Here is a 27,175-nt window from a genome sequence, read left to right as displayed (position 1 = left end):
TTCCTTTTACCTCATTTCTTACTACTTAATCCCTTGAATTCCAAGGCCACTATATAGAATCTCAGAACTTTTGAATCTGCCTTCCCACCCCATGGAGATATTCTCTCTGTGCTTTGATTGAGCATCTTCAGTGAATGGTGGGAAATTTACTGCCTAGAAAGCCATGGTTGGACAACTCTAATTGTTAGAAAGTTTTGCCTTATATTGATTTAACTTCTCCCCGTTTATTCTAGTTCTATTTTCAGAAGCCACACAGCACAAGTCTAATATTTCTTCAACCTGACAGCCTCTTATAAATATTTGAAGATAGCTTTCATAAGATTGGTAAGGTAAAGGGGAAGGTATATCTATAGTTGCATCTCCAGGACTGTAGTCTTTCTAAAATGCTTTTAACTTAACAAGTAAGGGCTCAACATAAATCCTTGTTTCTCTTATAAAAATCCCTAACTCTGAATAGTGTGCCCTTCTGAGTTTGCCTTGTGCCTACAGTCTTATCTTAATCTTCCGTAAAATTCAACAAACATTTATTAGCCAACCATTTCTCTTGATTGTACCTGGGGAAAATATCCTCTCCTGAATTGCTCAGAGGATTATGAATAGCTACTAGGTTCTTTGAGCCAGGTGCTAGATTTCGGTCCAGATTTTATTCTTTGCAAAGGGAGTATTATTCCCAAATATAAATTTGGTTTTATGGGGGGGGGTTTTAACTGTAATTTTACTGATATAGAAAACACCTATCAATTCAGACTGAAAACTGTTCTACAATTTATAATATAATTTTAGTTGACTGGAGCACTGAGAGATTAAATAACTTACCCAAGCTCACACAGCCAGTATGTGTCAGAGGCCATACTTGAACAAAGATATTCCTGACTCTGACACTAACTTTCTATATATTAGGACATGCTGCTTGTTATACACTTGTTTTAAGGGGCCCTCTTTTTTCAGTTCTGCAAAGGGAAGGACTAGGAACTTGAGAGGCTACTATAATAATCCAGGCTAGAAGGGATGAGGGCCTGACTCGGAATGGGAGCCATATGAGTGGAGAGGAGACCGATTCAAGAAATGTGGCGGTAGAGACAAAGATGTGGGGACAAGAAAGTCACAAGTGACCTTGAGGTTTCATATTTGCGTGTGTAGAATGATGGTGGAATCAAAAGAACTAGGGAAACATGGAGAAGAAAACAAGTTCTATTTTGGACACATCTCGTCGGAGGCATCCAGGGGAAGATCTCTGGCAGGCAGTGGGTGATGTGTGATTGGAGTTCAGAAGAGATATTAGGGCTGGATATAGATATTTGGGAATTTTCTACATATAGTCCCCTTCTGTCTGTAGGAGCTGCCAGGCTTGATGAGAGATGATGTTTATAGTGAGAAGAAGACACAGTATAGAACCTTGGTGGATAATGACTCTTAGTGGACAGAAGATGGATGGTGATCTAGCAGTGGAAACTGAGAGTAGGTAGGTAGGTAGGTAAGAGAAGAATTGGAAGAGAGCAACATCACAGAAGCCAAGGGAGGAGAGGGTCTAGGAGGGTAGCAGTCATAAAAGCTTCAGAATTCAAAGGCAAAGGAGAACTGAGAGAAGGCAGTTCGATTTAGCATTTGAGATCGTTGGTAATGTTGGCAAGAAGATTTTCTTAAGTAGTGGGGTGAGGAACCGGAGGAACTGGGAGTTGAAAAGTGAGTTTGAGGGTAAAGAAATGGAGGCCAGTCTAGAAGCTCGACTTAGAAGACGCTAGCTGTCCAACTGCAAGAGAGAGAAGAGGTACAAGAAAATAACTTGAGATGGCAGGATTGAGTGAAGGATTTTTAAGGAAGGGAGAGGCCTGGGCATGTTGGTGGGTATTAGGAAAGGAGCCAGTAGATAAAGGATGAAGATGAGAGTGAATAATATATTGGTCAGCCTCTCAGTGGAGATAGGAAGGGATGTTATCAAGAGTGTGTGTGGGAGCTTAGCCAGGGGAGATGATGTCAGGGATGTTGAGTGGATCATTTTTCAGGTGTGTATTGGATGCTGAAATTCTGGGATCCAAGAGCAAAGTCTAGTATGTTGGGTTTGAACTATGTGATAAAGATAGGGAAACTCAAAGGAGGTCACTGATTGTGGTAAAAGGTCAATCTGCCAGTGGCAGCAAGGATCAAGAAAGGTGTCTATTCTTCTTCTTGGCCTAGTGTATCAGGAGCACAAGAGGAGTATCTTGTATTGGAGAGGGCTGCCTGAGATATAGTCTATTCCTGAGGGAGCCAGGTTTCTGTGAGTGTCAGGAGATAGAATATGAGAAGGGGGGTGGTCTGGGATGAAGAGAAGCTTATTAATGATAAAACGAGAATCCCATAGGACACAATAGAAGAAGAGGTTTGAGGAAATACAGGACTTACGGGGATTGGGGATGAGAGTGTGCCTAGCAGTGGCAGAGGAAAGGGGATTGTCACCTCTATAAATGCCATATTTGCATCAGACACTAGGACAAGAGAAGGTGGGAAACAGTAACTGGCTAGAGGTCCCATTCTTCAGGGCCCTGGTGAGGATGGAGTGTGGAGTGAGACTATGCTCTCTCAAATAACAGGGAAGAATGGTGTGGTGAGCAAGGAGAGTGGGTTGGGTCGATCTAGGCTGGTAAATATCTGGTGATCAGGTCTCAAGAGGTGTAACTGAACTGGTGCCAGTTTCTTTGCCTTATCCCAAGGTGATAGAGGATGGTGCAGCCTCAGAAGGTACCCTGCATGTGGCTCTTGGGTCTTTGTGGGGCCTGGTGCCTCCTGGTAAGAGGGCTAAGCTCTTGTTGCTTATCCTAGTTTTGTGTACCGAGGTGAGGTCAGCAGGGCCTGCGTGTGTGGCGGTAGGTTCCAGGGACAAGAGGCCTTCAGATACAGTCCCTGGCCCTTCAAAAATAATAACAAAGGGCTGTTGCCTTGTTTTCTCAGATGGTTTGGCAGCCCAGCACAGAGCAGAGATTCCTCCACAAATAGCAGTAAGTTCCAGGGCAAGGAGAACTTCAAAGGAAGAAAAACAGGTACTGGGACAAGAGCCCTGTCCCGGCGCCAGCAGTGGGCTCCTGCCTGGGCACTTGGCTCATCAAGGTTGTTTATTCAGGAATACTCAACCAGAAACATATGGATATCACCCCTTAGTCACCCGTGGGCACCAAGAGTTTCCAATGTTTCTTCAGGCCACAGCTAGCAATCTTCTATATGACAGAGCCCTCAGTTGAGTGTCTGGCAAACACAGTGTTAAAGTTCTTATTGATGTTACAGCTCTGCCTGGACTGTGCTATTGGCAGGGAGTCTTCTCTGACCTTGACACAGTTCTGCTAAAGATTCACAGAATAAAGACTCCCACTCTTTTTCTCAACCAGATCTTTTCTATCAAGTACTTTGGGCCCTTCCAGCAGACCAAGGTGTCTCTTCCCTCCGCTCCCTCCTCCTTACCCCCCAGTACAAGTTGTACTCCTTTTAGTAGCACACCCAGAGGAAGGGAGGCAAGGATAATATCGGTTATAAAGATTTGTTCATGGGTACATTCCCTCTTGGTAACCAGGTGGTCAGGATGCAGAGGACTAAGAAAATGAATAGGAGGGGAAATTACCAAGTTATAAATTTTGTTCTTGGCTCAATCATCAGCTCCCCATGTGACCGAAGGCAAATGAAACAATTGACCACTTTCCCCCAATCCAATCAACTCATATTTGAGTGTCTCCCATGTCTCCACCACTGTGCTGAGTATACAAAATGGTAGCTGTTCTCAAAGGACTAGCGTTCTAGTTGTGGGAACAAGGCACAAATTCTAGTGACTTTAGTCAGGATGATAGCTAGCTAACATTTATAGAACTTATATAACCATAGAAGACAAAAATACAAATGAAATGACAAGGCATTAGTTGCAGCTCTGCTTGCAGTTTCTAACACTTGTTGCCTTAGAGCAAATACTTGTTTTGTTCTTGTGGGTTTTCAAAATGCTTTACTTCATTTTCACTTCATAACACCCCTGGGAGGCAGACACTATTATTAGTGCATGATTATCTCTATTTGAAAGGCAACTAGATTTTTGAGGCAGCTGGGTGGTGCAGTGGCTAGAGTTCTGGGCCTCCAGTCAGGAGGACTGGAGTTCAAATTCAGCCTCAGACACTTATTAACTCTGTGACCTTAGTGTCAGTGCCTTCCTTTTGCTGTTATCTCCAGTTTATTCAGGATATATCTTGTTTGCACATAGTTGTTTACATGTTATCTCTCCCATTAGACTGTGAACTTGAGAGCAGGGACTCTCTTTGGCCTTTCTTTGAATCTTCATGTGCCTGACACACATGAGGTGCTTAATAGATGCTTGGCGATTGATTAAAACAGGGAGAAGTCACGTGGAATAGCAAGCGCCTTTAGCATGCCTGAGACTTGGGAAAGGTGAGGATTTGGGAGATGATGTGTGGGGAAGGGCCACATGGCTCAGAGCAAAAGGTCAAACCTGGTTTGATTCCTAACTTCATTCCTGACTACCCAAGACCATTATACCCAGAGCCTTGGTTTTCACCCTTGTAAAACTACCCAGATTCTCTTGAAGCTTTGCACTCTTTGAACTTAACCCTCCATTCTGATTATTCTTGTTTGGAAAGCCAGTCTTCCTCAAGTTCCCCAAATGGGCTGTGAATGTGTCACTTTGCTGCCAAAATAAAACCCACCTTGAATGGCACCCTTCCCTTCCCTCTTCCCTCTTCCCTCTTCCCTCTTCCCTCTTCCCTCTTCCCTCTTCCCTCTTCCCTCTTCCCTCTTCCCTCTTCCCTCTTCCCTCTTCCCTCTTCCCTCTTCCCTCTTCCCTCTTCCCTCTTCCCTCTTCCCTCTTCCCTCCCCTTCCCCCCTCACCTTTCTAGAGCTATCAACCAGCCACCCCCCCAAGCCTCTCCTTCCCTGACCAGTTCAAGAATTCCACATTTAGTTAGTACCTATTGCATGCAAGGTAGGATAAAAAGAAGAAAATAAATAAAACATTCCCTGCCCTCCAAGAGCTTCCATTCTCCCGGGGATAGATATTTAAATAGAAAGTAAGCTGAGGAAAGAAGGAGCATTAACTGGGGGGAGGGTGGTCTGAGAAAGGAGAGCTGAGAGGAGCCCCCAGTTATCGCCTCCTACTCTGAAATCAGCACTTGTCTAAAAGAAGCACAGTGAAGAAAGGACTAAGCAAAGTGAACAGTGCTTTGCAAATAGCATCTCATTTGGTCCTCACAATAACCCTGGGAGGGAGGTGCTGTGATTGTCCCCATTTTACAGACGAGGAAAGCGAGCCAAGTTAAGTGCCTTGCCCAGAGTCACATAGCTGGGAAGAATCCGAGGCTAGTGCTCTATCTACTGTAACACCTAACTGCCTCAAAATCTAGCTGTTTTCAAAATAGAGATAGTCACACACTGGTAATGTGGGGAACTTAAAAGAAGCCAGGAAGCAGAATGTTCCAGGTGTAGAAGACAGCCAGTGAAAATGCCTGGAGCCAGGAGATAGAATGTCCTGTAATAGCAAGGTGGCCTGTGTCTCAGGATCACAGAATATATGGGGGCGTAAGAAGCCTAGGAAGATAGAAAAGGGTCAGGTTATGAAGGACTTTGAAAGCCAAACAGAAGATTTTATGTTTGATCCTGGGGCCAATAAAGAGCCCCTGGAGTTAATTGACTTGGTGTGTGTGGGAGAGACAGAGACATAGACATGTTCAAACCTGTGCTTTAGGAAGATGTTTGACAGCTGAGTAGAGGATTGAATGGAGTTGGGAGAGACTTGTGGCAGGGAGACTAACCAGCTGGTTCATGCAGTAGTCCAGGTGTGAGGTGATGACCCTGCCCTAGGGTGGTGGCAGTGTCAGAAGAGAGAAGGGGGTGGATTTGAGAGACATTTTTTTTTGTGGGACTATGGGGGTTAAGTGACCTTCCCAGGGTCACACAGCTAGTAAGTGTCAAGTGTCTGAGGCTGGATTTGAACTCAGGTACTCCTGAATCCAGGGCCAGTGCTTTATCTACTGCAGCACCTAGCTGCCTGCTGAGAGACATTTTTGAAGGTGAAAATGGCAAGACTTGACGACTGTTTGGATGTTGGTGGGAGGTGGGGTGAAAGAGTGAGGAGTCAAGGACGACACCTAGGTTGGGAGACAGGCAGCATGGTGGTGATACCCTCTACAGTAATAAGCAACTTAGGAAGAGATGAAGTTTTGTGGAGAAAGATAATTCCGTTTTGGAAATATTGTGTTCAGTAATATCTACAAGACATCCAGTTTGAAATGTCCCATAGGCAGGGGCAGCTAGGTGGTGCAGTAGATAAAGCACAGGCCCTGGATTCAGGAAGCCCTGAGTTCAAATTTGGCCTTGGCCACTTGACACTTACTAGCTGTGTGACCCTGGGCAAGTCACTTAACCCTCATTGCCCCACCAAAAAAAAAAAAAGAAAGAAAGAAATGCAGTTGGGAGATGCAAGCCTGAAGGTGAAGAGAGGGGTTAAGGCTGGACAAATAGATCTAAGAATCATCTTCTTAGAGATGATAATTAAATTCATATGAGATGATGGGCAGCTGGGTGGTACAGTGGATAACAATGCCAAACATTTATCTTCCCAAGTTCAAATCTGGCCTTAGGCACTAGCTGTGTGACCCTGGGCAAGTCACTTAATGCTTTTTGCCTCAGTTCCTCATCTGTAAAATGAGCTGGAGAAGGAAATGACCAACCACTCTAGTATCTCTGCCAAGAAAACCCCAAATAGGGTCACCAAGAATTGGACGTGACTAGAATGACTGAACAATAAAAGAGTTGTTGAGATTGCCAAGAGAATCTGTTTAAAGGGAGAAGACAACCCAGGAAAGATGCTTAGGAATAGTTATGGGCCCATAGATATTGGGCGTGACTTGACCAAAGATCCAGCAAAGGAGACTGAAAAGGAGCACAGTCAGGCAAGTAGGCGGAAAACCAGGAGAGGGCTCAGGTCATACAAATTTCAAGAGTATCAAGAGATGAGGATGAGCAACAGTGTTAAGAGCTGCAGAAAGGTCAAGAAAGACGAAGATGGAGACAAGGCTGTTGGGCTTGGCAATTAGATCATTGATAAAATTTTGGAGAGAGCTTCTTCAGTTGAATAATGAGGTCAGAAATGAGACTGCAGAGAGTCAAAAAGAGACTGAGAGGAAAGGAAATAGAGGCCCTAATTGTTTGTGACCTCAAGAAGTTTAGCCAGAGAAAGGAAGTCGTAGGATGATAGCTACTGGGGATGGACAGGCCAAATGAGGGTTTTTTTTAAATGGGGGGGAGATGGGCATGTTTATAGCCAGTAGACAGGGAGAACTTGAGGCTAAATGAAAGAGAAGGGATGATACGGGGAGCAGTCTCCTGGAGAATACAGGATGGAGTGGTATGGCTTTTGTCTGTAGAGGGGCTTGCCTTGGCAAGGAGAAGGACCACTTCTCCCTCCATGTGAAATGGATAAAAGAGGAGATAGTGCAAGATATCTGAGTAACGTGAGATGAAGGAACTCTCAGGGAATCACCTTGGTTTTTCCATGAAATAGAAGGCAATGTTTTCAGAAGAGGGTGGGGAGAAAGGGTGTCTTGGGAAGTTTGAGGAGGGATAAATAGGTTTGGAAAAAGCTGCCATGGTAAGTGGGACAGCATTAGGGACTATGTTAAAGGATTGTCTTGCTGCCCAGAAGGCCCAGCTGAGATGATGTAACATAAATTTGTAGGGGGTCCAGTCATCACCTCTCTTATTTTTTTCCAGTTTGATTCAACAGCAGGTAAGTAGGAACAAAGGCAGGGGATGGTGAGAGTAATCCAGGGCTGGGACTTGGTGGGCAAGATCAGCGACAGGATAAGGAATGAGGGGTGCCCAGAGAGGAGGAGAATGTAGACTTGAACTGGTTCACCAAAGGGTTCAAGCAAGGGAAGGGAGGAGAGGGTAGACAGTGTACAAGTGATGGCCTGGGAAAGAACTGAGAGTTGGGGGGATTGGAGGAAGAACAGTCGGGGGCTGCAAAGCAGTGGGAGGGGTAGAATGACAACAGATTATGAACAAATAAAGGAATTTCAGAGTTTAGGAACATGGATGTGGAACACTTGTGGGTGATGCCAGGATCCAGGGTATGCTGTGGTGAGGTGGAGGAGGAGATGGTCATGGGAAATGAGGAAATTGAAGAGCTTAGTGGTTAGCGTGTTTGAGGGAGAGTTAACATGTATGTTCAAGTTCCCAAGGATGAGGGCAGCAGTGGCAGAGGAGAGAGAAACTAGGAGCCAGACCCCAAAGAAGGAAGGGTTGGGGCGGGGGGGGGGACAACAGCTATGGGACTTTGGATTCAGTGGTAAGTATGGATTGAGGGAACCTCAGAAGAGCAGAGTCACTGGGTAGGGGTGAGAGGCAGAGCCTGCAAGTGGCGATGGGGAACAAGGAGTATTCCAGTTCTCCCATCATAACCAGGAAGGGTGTGGGGGTAGGGACCCTGTGCAAAAGTGCATCCAGTGAATGCAGCAGCTTCCTTCCACCCCATAGAGTTCTTGCCATCTCTTTGGGCTGAAGGGGAGCATCCCCTGAAAGTTAAAGAGCTCACAAAAGCAACATTTACTGTTCTCTCCAAGCTTGGGTTTGGAGCACTCCCACCCACAGTCCTCTGCCCCCCAGGGTTGCTTATGTTGGGAGACTCATGTTTTTACTACACATACCTGAGCCAGTGTCAGGGGCCCTGGTGCCTTGGCAGTGTGCTGCACTAGCCTTCCTTTCCCATCTGGAGGGTGAAGGACATCGAAAAATGCTTGGGGACTTTCAAGCCTGCCTGGCTTCCCAGGTTTGTCCTGTTTACCCTCAACTATGCACAGACGGAAGTTGTTTTCAAAGGGATTTGAGGTGCTGTACAGCCATTATTTATTCCCCTACACACACACACACACACACACACACACTAGCTCTCTCTCCCTCTCTTTCTCCCTCTTTCCCTTCCTCCCTCTCTCCCTCCATCTCTCTCTCCCCTTCCCTCCCTCCTTCCTTCCCTCCTCTCCCCCCTCCCTCTCTCTCTTCCTATCTCTCTCTCTCTCTCTCTCTCTCTCTCTCTCTCTCTCCCTCCCTTGAAAGAGAAGGGAACATTGCACAGCATCTCAATGGATTCCCAGGCTCAGGTCCTATAGCAAACATTCCATTGAAGGATCTCTATTGCATGGATCACTCATCTGTCTGCATTATTAGTGGCCAGTGCACTGAACTTGAATCTCTTGATTTCTTCTCTCCCCTCAGCTATCACTGGCTTAAACAGTGGTCTTTAGGACATAGTTGGTGACTGTGAAACTCTGCTTAGTCATCTCAAGGTTTCAATTCACTGACAAATCAAAGGCACTTGACAACTTTTACAAAATCACCCCCCATTCAGACCAGTTTTGCTTATCAAACTGTCATTTTCCTTCTCTCTTGGCTTTGTCTTCCTTCTCACTACCTCATAAAATATGAAGATTCTCATAAGGCCAGTGGTTTGTGAATATCAAACATGGAATACCTTGTCAGTTCTGTGACACCTGTAATCTCTGTTAGCCAATGGGAGCACTGACCTTGTATGTGCCCTGTAGAGTCTAGCATCCTGTTATATATCTGCTTGTGCAGAATGTAGAGGGCTTGAAGAACTTCATGGGCCAAGTTCCATCTGAGACTCCCTGTGCTGGCTCAGCACTATTGAAAGATCACATCAACAACCCCCTAGGAGTGAATGGGAACGCTTTAAAGAGTATTCTCTTTCTGTTTGGATTTGATGACACAGCTGGGTTTATCTCTCCAAGGGTTTGTTTTGGTTTGGTTTTTGGGGAAGGGATAGATAACATTTCAGCTATCCAGAAAATATTAGGGTCTTTTTTCAAGTGCTCATATGCACTATATATTTTATTTGCCAGGAAAGATTTTCTGATGTAAAAGAATGTCACTCCTAAAAATCCTATTCTCTTTACTCATGACATGTATATGAATCCTTTGATATCAGAAGATTGTGAAAACTATGTAGAAGGACTGACTGTACCTTGTGTACACCTTACACCTTGTTGGTAGCACATCAGAACTACACCGGAGACCCGGAGGCACTTGGCCAGAGCAGTAAGAGCTAACTTACAACAACAACAATAACAACAACAGTCCTGTGGTGTAGGTAGTGGAGAATGATTATCCTCATTTTACAGGTGAAGAAACTGAGGCTCAAGGGTGATGTGACATGTCTGGTCACACAGATCAGAAATGTCAGGACATCAATCCAGGTTTTTTGACTAATTCCATTTTGACTCTACCACACTGCTTCTTTTCTGTGACTGACAAGTGATTGAACTATATGTGGCCTCGACAGAACTCTGTGCTTTGCACACTCCTGCACTTCTCCTACAATTAAGAAATTGGGTATCAAAGAGCCATCAGTTATACCTGAAAGGATTCTGTGGCCTAGCATGGACAGCTGCCTGGCCGTTCCTTCTAAGGTTGCCATTAAGGTCATGGTGTCCACTCTAAAATGTCCAGAGTAGTTTCAGGTTATACTGCCATATCCTCAAAGTCTCTCCTAAGTCTGGTTTTAATGTTCTTGCAGGTGCTAAGAAGATTCATTTCTTAGTAGATGAAATTGAGTTAAGTACCATCTCCTGGATTTTGCTTTTTCATAAATTTGGAACATTTCCATTTTGAATAACCCTTTTAGCCTTGCCTTTATAATCCTGTGACCTGGTGCTTAGCACATGGTGCCCATTCCCTGTGTGTAAGTGACTGACACAGCACTGGACCTGATCACAAACTTTTTTGTTGTTGTTGAGGCAATTGGGGTTAAGTGACTTGCCCAGGGTCACACAGCTAGTAAGTGTCAAGTGTCTGAGGCCGGATTTGAACTCAGGTCCTCCTGAATCCAGGGCTGGTGCTCTATCCACTGTGCTACCTAGCTGCCCCGCGATCTCAAACTTTTACAAGTCAATCATCCGCTATTTGGGAGGGGAAAAGAAAGGGACTGGAAGTGACTCCAGGCAGCATTGTTTGTGGCCTTGGCTTTATTGTACTTTGGGGAGCACAAGCCCCTTGAGGGCAGAAACTTTTCCCTTTTTTGTCTTTGTATTTCCATTGGCCAGATGCTCAATAAATGCTTATTGCTGCTGCTGCTTGCCCAGCCTGTAACAGTGGTCTGCTAGTATCAAATGGTTGTGATGATGACTCTTTTTCTATTATCGTTAAGACCTGGTCATTTGGGGCCTTCGTTCCTACTTTTTTCTCATTATATTCCTCCCAAATTTTATTTTGTCTAGTTTTATTTAATATTTAACTTAATTATAATGATATCATGAATATAATTTCATACTTACAAATTTAGGCAGTTTAATGTTATTATTAAGCATCTCAGTTTATTTAATGATTGCTAGTTTTCTAAGGAAACCATTAAGATCTTCTGCAAATAGGGATAGTTTTGTTTTCTCCTTGCAGATGTTCATACTTTTAGTTATTCTTGTTTCTTATTGCAATGTTTAGCCTTTCCAGTTGTGTGTCAAATAATAGCGGGGTGTGGAGCATTTTTGTGTTTGTTTTTTTTTTAACTGGAAAAAGTGGTTGAACATCTTTTCATACTTACTGGTTTTCCCCCCAAAGTCAATCAGTATTTGTGAGTAGAGGTCTCCTTTGGAATACAGTAACATTTGATAAACTAGCTATTTAATTCTTCGATTTGAGCCTGTTGCAGATGTTAACCTGAACAGCATCTCTAGCGGCAGGTGGTAAAAGGAGAGGAATTTGCTGACTTTGTTGTGCCTTGTAGTGAGTCACTAACGAAGCTGTGCTTAGAAATCACAAGTTCTTCCTTAGAGTCCCTGTGGCTTCGATCCTACTGCGCCTGTTTGTCATGGAAATTGTTTTTGTACAAAAGTTTTTGCAAACCAGGGGCATGGAATTCATTGTTTCTTTTTCTTTGAAATTGCGTCATATTTAGCGAAACAATGCATTGGGAGCCAGGAGACTTGGGCTCCAGGCCTAGTCCTGCTATTGACCAATTCCTTGGGGTGCCTCATCTTTTTCTGATTTCATTTTCTCATTTTTAAAATGAGATGGTTGGATTCAGTGATCTCTGAGGCCCCCTTCTAATGGACAGGCTATGTAGTGATGTACTTGATTTCAGGCAGAATTCTCAGCCACTGCATACCTCTGTTTTCCCTCAATATATACAGTGTACAGTTATTAAATGTAGAGATAATAACATTCTTCTAAATTCACAGGTAGCAAGGAAATGGAACTTATGTTTAATTGGGTTTGTGTTTTTGCATAGAACTCTTTTCTCCTAAGCACTTTTAGAAACCATGTTCACTTCTTAGTCCTGAACCTTTTATGAAGGAGGTAAATTCTTTTTGTTTGGATTTTTATTATTCTGAATTTGACAAACATCAACAAGCACGAACATTTCTTTATACAGAAAAGATCAGAAAGAGAATTGTACATGACTTCACCAGGAGTATATTAAGAGATAGCCCATTTTTAAAAGTATCTATTAAATTGAACCCAATAGTTCCATTACTGCACTTCTTCTTTGGGACCCCCTTTAAACTTGGAGGTCGATTTTTCCGTAAATGTGTGCACCTTAGCCTACACATTCAGCCTGTGGCGTCAGCTCGTCAGACACTGACTGGCCTGTTGTGTACAAGGCTGTGGCTATCGGTGCTGGTGTTTAATTTTGAATGAAAGCACTGCTCCTTTTGTTGTTACTCATTTCCTCTCTGTTGGGTTTTATACAGGTGGAACCTGACATCCTGCGGAACCAGCGTAGCAAGCTCTGAATGCAGTGAGGAGCTCTTTTCATCCGTTTCTGTTGGTGACCAGGATGATTGTTACTCCCTACTAGATGACCAGGAGTTCACGTCGTTTGATTTATTCCCCGAGGGCAGTGTCTGCAGTGATGTCTCCTCTTCTATTAGCACTTACTGGGACTGGTCAGACAGTGAGTTTGAGTGGCAGGTAGGATTTTTCCTTTCTTTTTTCCTTCTCAGCAAACAGACACAATCCAGTCCCCTTGATGGCGCTGTGCTTCTCATAACAATTTCAAACCAAATTCTTCCAATGTCTCCAGGATCTGATGATATTGTTTGATGTTACCGTTTTAATGATAGGATTCTAATATGGAGTCACTTGGGCTAGCTAAGAGGTCCTAACACCCATAAAGCATATAGGCAATGACAGACAAGTTGGTAGTTTTCCATTGTTCTGACCTGGTTTTTGCAGGGCAGTGAAGGTTAAGTGACTTGCCCAGGGTCACACAGCTAGTAAGTATAAAGTGTTTAAGGCTGGATTTGAACTCAGGTCCTCCTGAATCCGGGGCCGGTGCTTTATCCACTGTGCCACCTAGCTGCCCCTGACCTGTTTTAACCTTGTGTCAATCTTTCCAGCTTCTGATTGCATAAAATTCCTGGCCAACTGCAGTGGCCTGTAAGCTACTCCTGCTGCTGCCTCAGTTAGTCAACTAGAACCCTCTCCTAGTTTCTGGTCTCAATAAAGAAATTCCCCCTGCCTCAGCCTCACCTCTGAGCCTGGTATCAACAAATGACCCCAAGAACTTCACCACATCTGCGTCTAATTAGGAATGCCCCCTCCCACATCTGGCACTGATTACCTACTTACTGCCAAGCCCATTTGGGGGGCACCCCAACTTGCATCATGTATTTAGTCTGACATGACTCATTCCTTCTAGTGTTGGGTGAGTTTCTTGTAGCTGTGGGGACAAACCTTTTTCTATATTGCCATGGAGAATGTGTGTATGTATCCTTTATTTGTTGTTGTTGTTGCCTGCTTGCTGCACCTCACAATAATAAACCTCTCGTTCAGACCAATTTCCTTTCATTCCCTGAACCCCAGGTCTTTGCTTTAACCTGAGCTGTGAGGCCCGATGAAGCAATACTGACTTATTATTTTATTCCATTTTAGTTAATGGGCTGACATTTCTGATGTGTATGGTAGGCACTCTTTCTAACTTGTTATAGAATCTAATGAATTAGGTATGTTATAGGGGATAAGTCAAAGACTTTGAGGACCATAGATAAGAATTCTGCAGAAATAATCATTCTAGTAGCTCCCACTTTAGGGCCCGTTGAGATGTGCTAAGTACTTGCGTGTTACTTCATTTGATCCCCACAACAACCCTGGGAGGTAGGTGCTATTAGTAGCCCCATTTTACAGATGAGGAAACTGAGATAGGCTAAGGGAAAGTACATAAGGGCTTTTGGTTTACCTGAGATGCAGAGAATCATTAGGTAGAATTGGAGCTAGAAGAGGTGTTGGAGATGAGACAGTGGAGATCCCAAGTCACACATCCTTGGTAGAAGAGCCAGAATTTAAAACCATGTCTTCTGAGTCCAGCTACACTAGAAAATTTTTAAAAATATTTTGTCATTGAGAGATTATAACCAAATTTGTATAAATATTTCAAAAATTTAAGTCTTAGAAATTTAGGCTTTTGGGGAGCTGGTTCTCTTTTTCACTGATTAAAGGAGAAAATCCTCTTCCTTCCTAGATTTAGAACTGGAAGGAACCTTAGAGATCAGTCACAGGGTAGTTACAAGGATCAAATAAGTCGATGTATGTTAAGTGTCTTAACAACCTTCAAGCACCATAGAAATGTCGGTTATTATCAAAGAGGACTAGAGTTGAAGTCAAATTGGGATTCAGGTAATTCACCTCATCCCCAGCTTCTTCATCTCTGAGAATTTGGCTAAATGATGATGATACCTGGTATCTAAATAACACATGGAGTGTGTAATTCAACTCCTGTCTTAGTTTGTATGACCTCAGGCAAGTCACTTTACCTTTTCTGTCCTCTCTATGTCTAAGAGAAAAACGAAGTCCAGAGGAGTTAGTTACTTTCCCAAGATCATACAGGTAGTAATTAGCAGAACTGAGATTTGAAACCAGGTCCTCTGACTTTAAATTCATCTCTTTACTGCCTGCCTTTCTTCCCCTTTTTTAAAAAATATTTTTATTTCCAAATTCTCCACCCTTGCCCCCACCAATTGAGAAGGCAAGAAATATGATACCCATTATATACATGAAGGAATGTAAAACAGATTTCTGCATTAGCTATATTCCAAGGGGGAAAAAAGCAAGAAAAACAAAGGAAAAAAGTATGTTTCAATGTGCACTCAGAGTCCATCAGTTCTCTTTCTGGAAGTGGATAGCATTTTTCATTGTGAATTCTTTGGAATTCTTGAATCATTTTTATTGATCAGAGGAGCTAAGTCATTTACAGTTGATTATCCTTACAATATTGCTGTTACTGTGTACAATGTTCTGGTTCTACTCACTTTGCATCAGTTCATATAGGTCTTCCCAGTTTTCTCTGAAACCATCCCCTTCGTTGTTTCTTGCAGTAAAATAGTATTGTCTTTCTTTCTTTTGTAGTCATAGGGTCATCCTTCATATAGTGGCATCCATAACAATTGCCACTTAAGTTCTGAAGGCACATAACGATAACAGTGGGATTGTTAACTGGAGATAAAGTAGGGGTAGGTAGCATTCTTCCCTTTAGAACAAATTTTAGTTCTAAGGATAACCATTCAAACATAGGGTTTTTTTTACTCGAGTCTTTTGTTGTTGTTGTTTTGGGTTTTTTGGTGAGGCAGTTGGGGTTAAGTGACTTGCCCAGGGTCACACAGCTAGTAAGTGTTAAGTGTCTGAGGTCGGATTTGAACTCAGCTCCTGAATCCAGGGCTGGTGCTCTATCCACTGTGCCACCTAGCTGACCCCTTACTCAAGTTTTTAAAAATCCCATGAATAAAACTATTAGAAATTAACTGTTAGTCCCTTAATAAGCACTTGGATTTGTTGGTGCTTATTGAAATGATACCCTAGACTTTCATATTAATAGCTGCCTTTGCAGATATACAAAGAATTTTTTTATTTGCACTAAATTATATTTTCTTGACTCCTAATCTACCTTTGTAGCTGCACTTTTTGTCTCTGAGAATGACTCAGTGGGTCAAATCCAACATGCCTAAAATGGAACAGCTTTCTCCATTTGCCCCTTCCTACCTGTCTTTATAAATTCCAATATTTTTTTCCAAGAACATTTGTTAAATAACAAATCCTTTGCTAGTTTTTCTTTTCTATAAGCTCACCAATCATATCAGCATTTTGGAAACATTTGGTTGACTGCCTGGTGTATATATTCTATTCCATTGATACTTGTCTCTCTTTCTTGACTAGTATCTTATAGTTTTGCTGATAAACCAATCAGTAATCTGTTTGCAAGTCTTGGGGTTTAAGAGCCCTTTTGTCGCCTTTTCTCTTTGTATATGCCCCTAATGGTTTTTGCCTACTCGTTTCCTTTTTTCTTATTAATTTAGACATCAAGAAACACAAACATTTTAGGATACAAAGAACAAAAAGAGGATTTTATATGAAGCTTGTATGTGGTCTTGTATTATATAGTTTTTTTTAGTATATATTACATTTAACAGTAGTAACAAAACTTCCCTGCTTGTCCCCTTCAGACCTTCTCTCCCCTCTCTTCTATGTATTTAATTTTTTTCATTAATTCTTTTCTTTATTTTTGCATCATTATCACTGCATTATCATTCCCCACATCACTCCCCCCATAGATGCTTTCCTTTGTAACAAAAACTTGTCTTTTTCTATATAAATGCCATTGTTATTTTCTCATGTTCGATAAAGGGAGTTTCTTCATAATTTGTTTGGTATCCTATAAAATAGAATCCATTAATCTCAGGAATATTGTTAATTTTCCTATATTAATCCGACCCATCCATGGATACTCATTGCTTTTTACTATTGCTGCCACCCTAATCTAGGTCCCTGAAGGCCTCAGGTTCTTGTTGAACATTATCACTCATGCCCCAGTTCCTTTATATTAATAAATCTTTCATTAAAGACTTCTCAGTAATTATTCATTTCATTTCATCGGTTTTGATACTTAAATTGTCACAACTTTTCAGTTACTCCTTTTTAATCTCCTTCATAATTCTTTTTTTTCCCATTTTTCACCTTCTCATATGTTGATTTCTTTTGCTGAACTGCTTTTGTTTCTTTCTTTGTAACAAGTTTACTCTGTAGGGGAGGAGACATTTGGAAGTGAATGTGATATAAAAACAATGGAGTTAACAAAAAAAAAACATTTTACAAACCTTTAATATTGAACATCAAAACACCCATCTAAACTTTCTCATCAATTATTAATATTTAAATTGCTTAATTTTATGCATAAAGTATCTTAACGATTTTTAGTTACCACCTCTGAGATGATATATTTTGGGGTTTGTTCACTCTTCTGCTGCTTCTGCTTCCTTTTCTTTGCATTTTTTTTCCGAAAGGTTTCTTTGGGTATCTTTCCTCCTCAGATATGTTGGTTTTAATTGCCCTGTAATAGTCATATTCAATATTCACAGACGTTGTTTCATTTAACCCTGTTATTTTACAGATGACGAAGCTGCCACCAAATGAGATTAGGTGATGTTCAAAGTCACACAGGGAGAAGAGATATGGCCAGGATTTGAACTCAGCTCACAGGTTCCTAGCTCTTAAGCCAGAAGGGACCATAGGTCATAGGGAAGAGGCCATAGAGGCCAACCCCTTCATGTTACAGGTGAACACATTGAGTCCTAGAGAGGTGGGGTGGCTTACCCAGGATTCCATAGGGTATAACAGGTAACCAAGACAAGATGTGGAAGGCAGACCCTCCAGCTCTAGAACCCCTAATAGGGCCTCACACTAATGGTCCACACTTGGTTTTCCTCATCCCCTATCACTGGATGTTTCTGTTGCATCCAGGTTTTGGGCAGTTCCATATAATGTTGCTACAAACATTTTTGGACAGAAAATACCTTGTGGATTAAAAAACCCCAACACTTTCAAGATATATTTTCAGTAATTGAATGATTGGGTCAAAGAGTATGGTTATATTTTTATAACCAATACTTTATGCTGCCAGATTGCTCCAAAAAGATGTTGTGGGTTTGGGATTCTACCAACACTTAACCTATTTTTTCACATCCTCTGTTTCCTTCCTTCCCTCCTTCCCTCCTTTCTTCCTTCCTTCTTTCTTTCTTTTTCTTTCTGTCTTTTTGTCTTTCTCTCTCTTTTCTTGTTTTCTCTCTTCCTTTTTCCCTTGTCTTCCTTCTTTCCCTTCCTTGTTCCCTTCCCTCCTTTTCTTCATTCTTCTTTTCTTTCATTTTTCTTTTCTTTTCTATTTGCTTCGCTTTGCATCTGATGAGTATAAGGTGGTACCTAAAAGTTGCTTTCATTTGCATCTCTTTGATTATTAATGAGGTTGGGTATTTTTCAAGTAATTCTAAACCATTATGTGCATCTTCTTTGGAAATTGTTTCTATTTTTGAACCATTTTTTTATTGTGGACTGGGTGCTGCCAATGTGATTTTTTTTTTATCACATTAATATATTTAGATATTTTAAATATCCTGTATTTGTATATTTTAGATATCTAAGCTAGCTATATATGCCTTAAATATTAATGTCTTGTATATCTATACACATACATATTTTGTATATTTTATATATAGCTTTATCTGACACACATATATATGGCTATAAATATTTTTCCCCAGTCTGTTGATTGGAAGAGAGATACAGGGGGAAATTTAAGCAATGGAAAGCAGTATTAATAAATTTTATTGTAAGCAGTATAAAATTATTTATCTATATTATACAAAGTTTATATTTTAATATAGTCAGTTTTATATCAGTTTATTGCTAATATTGCCTTTTTACTTTTGAATTTTAAAAAATTCATTGCTTTGCTGCAATTCAGAGAAATACTTCATTCTGTATTTTGATAGTAGTTTTTTATCTTTATGTTTGTCACTCTGCAGGAATTCACTGGCGTAAAATTTAAATCCCTGTCCCACCAAATTGCCAACTAATTTTCCTAAGTGAAATAATGAATCCTTTGCTCAGTTTCTCTTCTCCAGGTTCACCAAACACTAATGTTTCATAGACATTTGGTTGGCTGTCTGGTGTATCTAGACCAGGGCTTCTTAACCTTGTTTGTGTCATGGTGAAGTCCAGAGACCCTTTCTCAGAATTATATTTTTAAATAAGTGAAGGAAATGCTACATTTCAATTAGAGGTTAATGAAAATAAAGCTGCCATTTTGTTCTCATCCAAGATTATGGGCCCCCTGAAATCTGTCTTCCAAGTTAAGAGCCCTCTGATCTCTTTCACAAGTTCTTGCCCAAGTCAGATAGATTTAATGATAACAACTTGGTCATATGGTCTCAAGGCTGGGGAATGTAAGACCACCTTCAGCAGCTCTTCCTGGTGTTCTTATTCACTTGAGTGGGTTGAACACATGAACATTTGAAGAGAAAAATAATTTTATATGAAACTTGCATATCAACTTTTATTACATAGTTTTAAAAAGTTTATATTAAATTTAACAAAACTTCCCTGCTTATGTGTCCTTTTATGAACTTCTTTCTGTTTTCTTTTGTGTATTTTTAAAATATTTAGTTGACAGTCTTTCCTTTTTGTATCACTATCACTGACCCACCAGTTCTCACACACATACCCTCCTTCCACCTCTCCTTTAGGACAAATAACTACTTGGTTTTTTCCTCTATAAATATCATGGTGATTTTTGCCTCATTCTATACAGAAACCCCATCATGATGTGTTTGGTATTGCATTAAATAGAATCTATTAATTGGGGGCATATCGTCATATTTACTATATTAATCTGGCCCATTTATAAACGTTGATCCCTTTCTACCCCTGCTGCCACCACCCCAGCCTTGGCCCTTATAATTTGATACCTAACCTATTGCAGCAGCCTTCTTACTGCTCTCCCTACTTGAAATCTCTTATACGCTGCTTCTAGAATAATCTTCCTCAAATTTTCATCATGTGACCAATAGAAGCAGTTCAGCACCATGGGAAAGGTACTGGATTTGGAATAAGGACCTGGATTCAGATCCTGCCCCTGCCATTTACTATTAATGTGAACTTGGGCAAGTCATTTCCACTAACCTGGGCTTCAGATTCTTCCTCTAAAATGAGGGACCTAGCCATGATGATATCCCTGCCATGCAGGAATAGATCTTAACCTTTCCTGTGTCATGCACCATTTTGGCACTCTGGTGAAGCTATATTATATAGACCCTTTCTCAGAATAATGCTTTTATATGCATAAGATTACAAAGGACTCTATTTTGAAAGACAGTGATGAGAATCTTTTTTTTTTTAATATTCGTGGACCCTAGGTTAAGAAACCCCCTATGTCCGTCTCTAGTTCTGTTACCATTTTTGAGGTATACACCATTTCTGGCCAGGAGCCATCATTCATATATTTTAAACCACACTCCAGAAATCCAAAGTCTATTGATAAAAACTATCTTTTTAGCCAAATGCATACTGTCCAAATTTGCCTTTCTTTTCTGAAGTTCTTGCCATATATTGGAAGCAGTGATAAAAATGCCAGCTCTGCTCCTAAGGTCTTGAATTTCTTGCCCAAGTCATTATAACCTTTAGCAGGGCTTTCTGGCTTCCTTCTGGTAGTTTAATTGGTTCCTACACTGAATCACCAGAAGTATATAGTAATCATCCAGTTTGGGAGTTCTTGGTAGGTTTTCGGTTGCATGTTGGATTCTTGCTCTAGGAACACAGCCAATCACAGTTGTTCTCAGACCAACAAATAACTCCCTTTGTGACACTTGGTGAGGAGTCACAGAGTATTGCTACTGATCTCTTCTTCCAATGACCCTCACTAGATGATCTCTTATCTGACAATGGACCCATGTCATTCCTTGGAAAACCGCCAATTTCTTCCTTTTGGTGAAGAGACTCATTTGGTTGGTATTACCACCAAGGCTCCAGTGGTTTTTCATCCTTTCTTCCTCTGTGTGACACTTTTCTAACATCTATCTCTTCTAATCCACTTAATTCTTTTTCATATTAAAGCCTTTGTTCCCATATTTTAAAGGAACACCAGAAGTAAAATCATTGCACAACCTGCACATTTTCCATACTTGCTGGAAATGAGACCCTTAGCACTTGATAATAATAGCACCCCTAAAACTTCAACCTAAAGCACAAGGGTTGTTAACCTTATTTGTGTCCTGAACTTCTTTGGCAATCTGGTGAAGGCTGTGGACCCCTTCTCAGAACCATATTTTTAATTTTTTGATTTAAGTATTTTATTTTTTCCAATTATATGTAAAAACAATTTTTAACATTCATTTAAAAAAAATTCAGTTCCAAATTTTCTCTCCCCTCCCCCTTCATTGAGAAGGCAAGCAATTTGATATTGGTTATACATGCAAAACATATTTCCATATTAGTCATGTTATCATAGAACAAAAAAAAAGAAGCCCAAGAAAAATAAAGTTAAAAAAAGTATGCTTCACTCTGAATTCAGACTCTATCAGTATTCTGGAGGTGGAGAGCATTTTTCATCATAAGTCCTTTGGAAATGTCTTAGATCGTTGTATTGCTCAGAATAGCTAAATCATCCATAGTTGATCATCCTTACAATATTGCTGTTACTGTGTACAATGTTCTCCTGGTTCTGCTCATTTCACTATGTATCAGTTCACGTACATTTTCCAGGTTTTTCTGAAATGATCCTGCTCATCATTTCTTATAGCACAATAGTATTTCATTACAATTCTGTACCACAATTTGTTCAGCCAGTCTCCAATTGAGGGGCATCTCCTCAATTTCCAATTCTTTGCTACCACAAAAAGAGCTATTATAAATAGATAAATACATATAAATATTATATATATATATATATATATATATATATATATATATATTTTGCGGGACAGTGAGGGTTAAGTGACTTGCCCAGGGTCACACAGCTAGTAATTGTAAAGTGTCTGAGGCCAGATTTGAACTCAGGTCCTCCTGAATCCAGGGCCAGTGCTTTATCCACTGTGCCACTTAGCTGCCCCAATATTTTTTATATATAGGTCCTTTTCCTTTTTATTAAAAAAAATCTCTTTGGTATTTAGACCTAGTAGTGGTATTGCTGAATCAAAGGCTATGTAGAGTTTCATAGCCCTTTGGGGATAGTTCCAAATTGTTCTCCAGAATGGTTGGATTAGTTCACAACTCCACCAACAGGGCTTTAGTAGAATCATATTTTTAAAGTTATAAAATACATAGTTACAAAGGAACTCAATTATATTGAAATACAGTTCTCACAATTTTTAAAAACAAATATAGGGACCTTAGGCTTAAAAATCTTGGTCTGTAAAGGAATTTTTTCACGTGAGATTTGGGACCAAATGCTATTTTTTGGTCAGGATATTATTTTAAAATTTTGAATTGATATTCAGTAGTGATATTGGTTCTTTTTGCTTCAACCTCCCTAGTTTAAATACTAGAAATTTTTGTTTTATAAAAGGAGCTTGGTAGTGCTATCTTTTTCGATCTTAGAGAATAATTTGTATAATTAAGTGTTCTTTTTTCTTGAAAAGTTTGATAGTATTCACCCATAAATCCATCAGGGACATGTCATCTCCTGTCCCCATTGATTCTTTTGGTTCAAGATGGACACAAATGTAGTTTTGTTTGGAAAGTGCAAAGGGTTCAGAAGGATCTCTGTGCTGTCAGTAATAGCTGTAGCCAAGTTTGGTTTATTTCCTCAAGGTCAAGAGAAGGATCCATAACTATGATTTGATTGGTTTGGGGATTCTTCATATAGAAGCTCCTTCTACTAATGCAGATCCCCAATTTAGGTTATGAGTTAGCTGGGGCACTGAAAAATGAAATGATATGCCCTGTGGTCATGATGTCAGAAGCAGAGCTTGAACCCAAGATTGATCCCTTCTCCCCTATGCTAGCTGCTCATTAAGCAAGTCTACAATACTAAATGCCTTTGGGCACTAACGATTCAGTCAGGTCTATCTTGTTGCCCCATAACCATTTATCTAATTAAGTATTGTTTATGATTTGTGTATGCAAATTTATTTCTGAAAAATTCTTTTGTTATGTGAATTAACAAAGATAATAGTATATTAAAGAATTAGGTAAAATATCTTTATGAATGTTAGGTGATTGTCATCCATATTTCTCTTATATAAATAATTCTAGACCTATAGTATTTAAGTTTTCTGTAATAACCGGTGACATCAGGAATATTAGGAACTATAAATTAAAGGTGGTCAGTTTTTTTAAATAAAGTTGCTTTAAGACTTGCTTTACCATATAACCCTATTCTAGTTGTATATGAAGTTTTCTAAAGCTCTAATTGAATCACAGAGTTAAATTATCCACCAAGGTATGACCAAACTGAGTTCAAATCCGGCCTCAGACAGTTTCTAGCTGTGTGACCCTGGGCAAGTCACTTTACCTCTGTTTGCCTTAATCCACTGGAGAAGGAAGTGGCAAACCACTCCTGTCTCTTTGCTGAGAAAACCCCATGGACAGTAGGGTCCATGGGGTCATGAAGAGTCAGACGCAACTGAACAACAACGTCAAGAAAGGACTTGCCATATAACCCTATTCTCCAGTTGTGAAACTAGAACACCAAGACTGATTGAACCCTGAGAAACACATTAATTAAAAATAGCTCATGTTTCTGTAGTGTTTTAAGGACAGCTCTTTTGTCAGCACCACCTGGTGAAGCAGGTGGTTGAAGTAACATTTTCCCAAGTTTACCAGTAGTAGAATATTAGTCCAGGTCACACAATTGGGGAAGTGTTTGAGCCAGGAGCTGAACCCAGGTCTCTTGGGCCTCAGTCTATGCTTGTCTCTACAGGGTTATCCATCTACCATTGATTGTTTTCATTCTGAGGCAACAGACATTGCATTTTAAAGGTTTTGTACTTTACCTGATTTAAGGCTTTCTATGTGGTACCCTTAAGTTCTATCCTCTTTTCTCCAAATTTATTTTCAAAGGATAACTTGCATGTTAATTTTAACAAATCAAACTGTACTGACTGGTTCATTGAATAACAACTGCCTAGTATTTCTCATTCAGGTGTCTCAAATTTGGACTAAAAGTGGATATTCTGAGTTCCTTTGTTTGCCATTAGGTTGTCTTGTAAGCTCCAATTATGTCGTAAGCTTCTTAGCAACAGGGATTGGTCTTTTGCCTCTTTTTTTATTCCTACCTCTTAGGGCAATACCTGGCATGTAGTAGATACTTAATCAATGCTTATTGATTGATTAATTGAATTAATATTGTTCGCTCAGGCCCTTGGCTCCTACGGAACTGAAAGTTTGGCTTTTTTTTCCCCCATTTTGAAGTTACCAGGCAGTGACATTGCAAGTGGGAGCGATGTGTTCTCTGATGTCATCCCCAGCATTCCCAGCTCACCTTGCCTGCTTCCCAAGAAGAAAAACAAACACCGCAACCTAGATGAGCTCCCCTGGAGTGCCATGACAAATGATGAGCAGGTAGAACTCTCTTCTCCATTTGTAATTAAAACGCGATGGTCAATGGAATATCTCTGGAAAGCCGGAGTGCCCATGTAGGTGATTTGAACTCAAACTCGCCTTTAGAGAAAGCTTTCGGGCTTTCCGAGTGCTTTGCCCACAACAACTTTATGAGGTAGGAGAGCCAACTTTCGTCAGGGGGAGGAGGGAGCATGGAGGGGGAAGACGCTCTACCTGACCTCTTCAAGGAAGTGGAAAGTACTTTTTTGGAAATACGTAACACAATATCTATCCATGGAATATATATACATACACACACACACACACACACACACACACATATATATATACTAAACATTAACAGGTTTTAGTAACAGCGCTCTTTTTCATTAAATAGGTTGAATATATTGAGTACTTGAGTCGTAAAGTCAGTACTGAAATGGGTCTTCGGGAACAACTTGATATCATTAAAATTATTGATCCCACTGCACAGATCTCCCCTACAGACAGTGAGTTTATTATTGAACTGAACTGTCTCACAGATGAAAAACTAAAACAGGTACGTGAGGAAAAAAAAAAGAAATGTTATGTCTGTAGATCTAATTGGAAGGAATCACAAATGTTAAACAGTGTATAAAAGGTCAGACTTCAGTGTAAATACGCATGGATGATTAAGGTTTCCATTTTCACCCTGGAAAAAATGACTAAAAATAACAATTGGTGCTTTTAGATAGCACATTATGGTTTACTGCGTTGTATATGCATGCTATTTGATCCTTTCCTCAAGGCTTTGAAGTAGGCAAGTCAGATAGCATTAGCTCTATTTTAAAGAGGAAATTGAAGCTCAGAGAAATCGACTTGCCCAAGTCAAATGTATAATAAGGGACAGAGCTGGAGTTTGCATTTTCCTTTTGTACCCTTTTCTTTCTATTAACAGTTCTCAATTTTGGGGGGTCTTGCTCTTAAAAATTTCTGAGGATCCCTCCTCCCCTATAACTTTTATGTGAGTTATATCTATCAATATTTACTGTATCCAAAATGGAAACATCTTAGTATCATTATAAAAATAGTTTTTACCTCAGAGTCCCCCTGAAAAGGTCTTGGAAGATCCCCAGGGGTTTGAGGACCACACTTTGAGAATTACTGCTTTATACTGAAAACATTAGTTTCCGGTAATGCTTTTCTTTTTTGATGGTCTAGCTGTGTGTTAGATTTTTTGAAACTTCAAACACTGGCATGATTTTCTTTGTGTGTTTTTTTTTACCCCTGATTTTAAAAGCTCACCTCTTTCTTGGCCATGTCTAGCACACTTGGCTATACATACATTGGGAGGGAAATCTGATTTGATTTTGTGGATTGATGAAAGACCTTTGAGGGCCCAGACTTGAGCCACTTTTCCTGTGTGTGCATCAAGGTGAGAAACTACATCAAGGAGCATGGGCCTCGCCAACGGGCCACGAGAGAACCCTGGAAGAGAAGCAGCTACAACTGTGGCAGCACCAGCGGTGTGAGCGGCGCCAGCGCCAGCAGCAGCAGTGCCAGCATGGTCAGCTCTGCCAGCAGTACTGGTTCCAGTGTGGGCAACTCCGCTTCCAACTCAAGCGCCAACATGAGCCGGGCACACAGTGACAGCAACCTATCTACCAGTGCAGCGGAGCGGATTCGAGATTCTAAGGTAAAGTGTCCCATTGGTAAGTGCAAGGGCCTATTGTGGTTTTGGTAGTCAGTAATAGTATTGCAGAGCCCAAACTTGGAACTCATGGAGATGCTTTCCAAACTAGGTTCTAGGATTGGGGGCTTGGTTGTTTGGTTGCATGAACTGGATGCAGTGTTGAAAGTTGCATGCCCCGAGAGAGCAGGCCATCATTTATTCAGTTTGTTCATTATGCCTGACTGTTGCTTTCTATGAAAGAATCAGGAAAATAATTTTTTAAAATGCATCTGTCCTTAAGGGTTTATTACCTCTCCACCATTGCCATGTCTGTAAAGAGTCATCTAGAGCAGAGATGCTGCACACACTATAGTCCACAGCATTCCAGAGAGCCACCTGAGCCAAATTAAAAGGCATTTGGAAATATTGAACAAAATAATTAGAAATATAATAGAACACATAACATTATCTGTGGTTTTCTAAGTCAGTGTGGCCTGTAGGAATCCCTATATACCTTTAGCAGGCCCTGCTTCTATTTGAGTCTGACACCACTGGCCTAGAAGACTGACCGTTTATTTAAAACTTTGTTTCACTTAATAAGCATTTATTTCCGTCGCCCCCCCCCCCCAGTTGAGAAAGAACAACAAAACCTTTGTAGCAAATAATTCAGTCAAGCAAAACGAAGTCCTGCATTGGTCATGACCAAAATGAGAAGTCTCATTCTGCATTTTGAGTCTTTCACTTCTTTTCAAGTGGTGGGTGGCATTGTTCAGAGGCCTTAGGTCTTTCAAAATTGTATATCATTACAGTCTTCTTATTTAATTGTTTTCCTGATTCTGTTCACTTCACTCTGCATCAGTTCATTCAAGTCTTCCCTGTCCAAGTAGGGGAGCACTTGGCATGTTGGTGAAATTTGCTTCTTCCCCCGCTCTTCCCACCATGTGAAGGTGATCCAGGTGCTTGGGCACAGGGAGCTCTGGCCTTGGTGCCAGGAGCTCCCTGCCTGCTTCTGTCACCTCACAGGATCACAGCTCTAGAGCTGGAAAGGGGACCCTAGATATCAGCAAAGCAAAGGAAACTGAGGTCCAGAAAGGGGAAAGGACTTGCCCAGGGTCATGGAGCTAGGAAGTGTCTGGGGCTGCATTGGCACCCAGCTCTTCCTGAGCTCTGCTCTTCATCACGCCACCTAGCTGT

At 40.9% G+C, this 27,175-nt stretch overlaps 1 protein-coding gene across 1 annotated transcript in view; it reads left to right on the top strand.

Moving 5' to 3' along the window:
* The window catches only part of FAM199X (family with sequence similarity 199, X-linked), a 45,443-nt gene that overhangs the window by 1,694 nt on the left and 16,574 nt on the right, over nt 1-27,175 (top strand). The window contains exons 2-5 of the mRNA XM_043974733.1: nt 12,723-12,942; nt 24,202-24,351; nt 24,728-24,889; nt 25,745-26,005. Coding sequence (XP_043830668.1) covers nt 12,723-12,942; nt 24,202-24,351; nt 24,728-24,889; nt 25,745-26,005 — 793 coding nt within the window. The remainder of the gene's footprint in view (nt 1-12,722; nt 12,943-24,201; nt 24,352-24,727; nt 24,890-25,744; nt 26,006-27,175) is intronic.

This window comes from Dromiciops gliroides, chromosome X (genome assembly GCF_019393635.1).
Source record: "Dromiciops gliroides isolate mDroGli1 chromosome X, mDroGli1.pri, whole genome shotgun sequence".
NCBI lineage: Eukaryota > Metazoa > Chordata > Mammalia > Microbiotheria > Microbiotheriidae > Dromiciops > Dromiciops gliroides.
The sequence above is the reverse complement of the archived record's forward strand: the minus strand, read 5'-3'. Positions and strand labels throughout refer to the sequence as shown.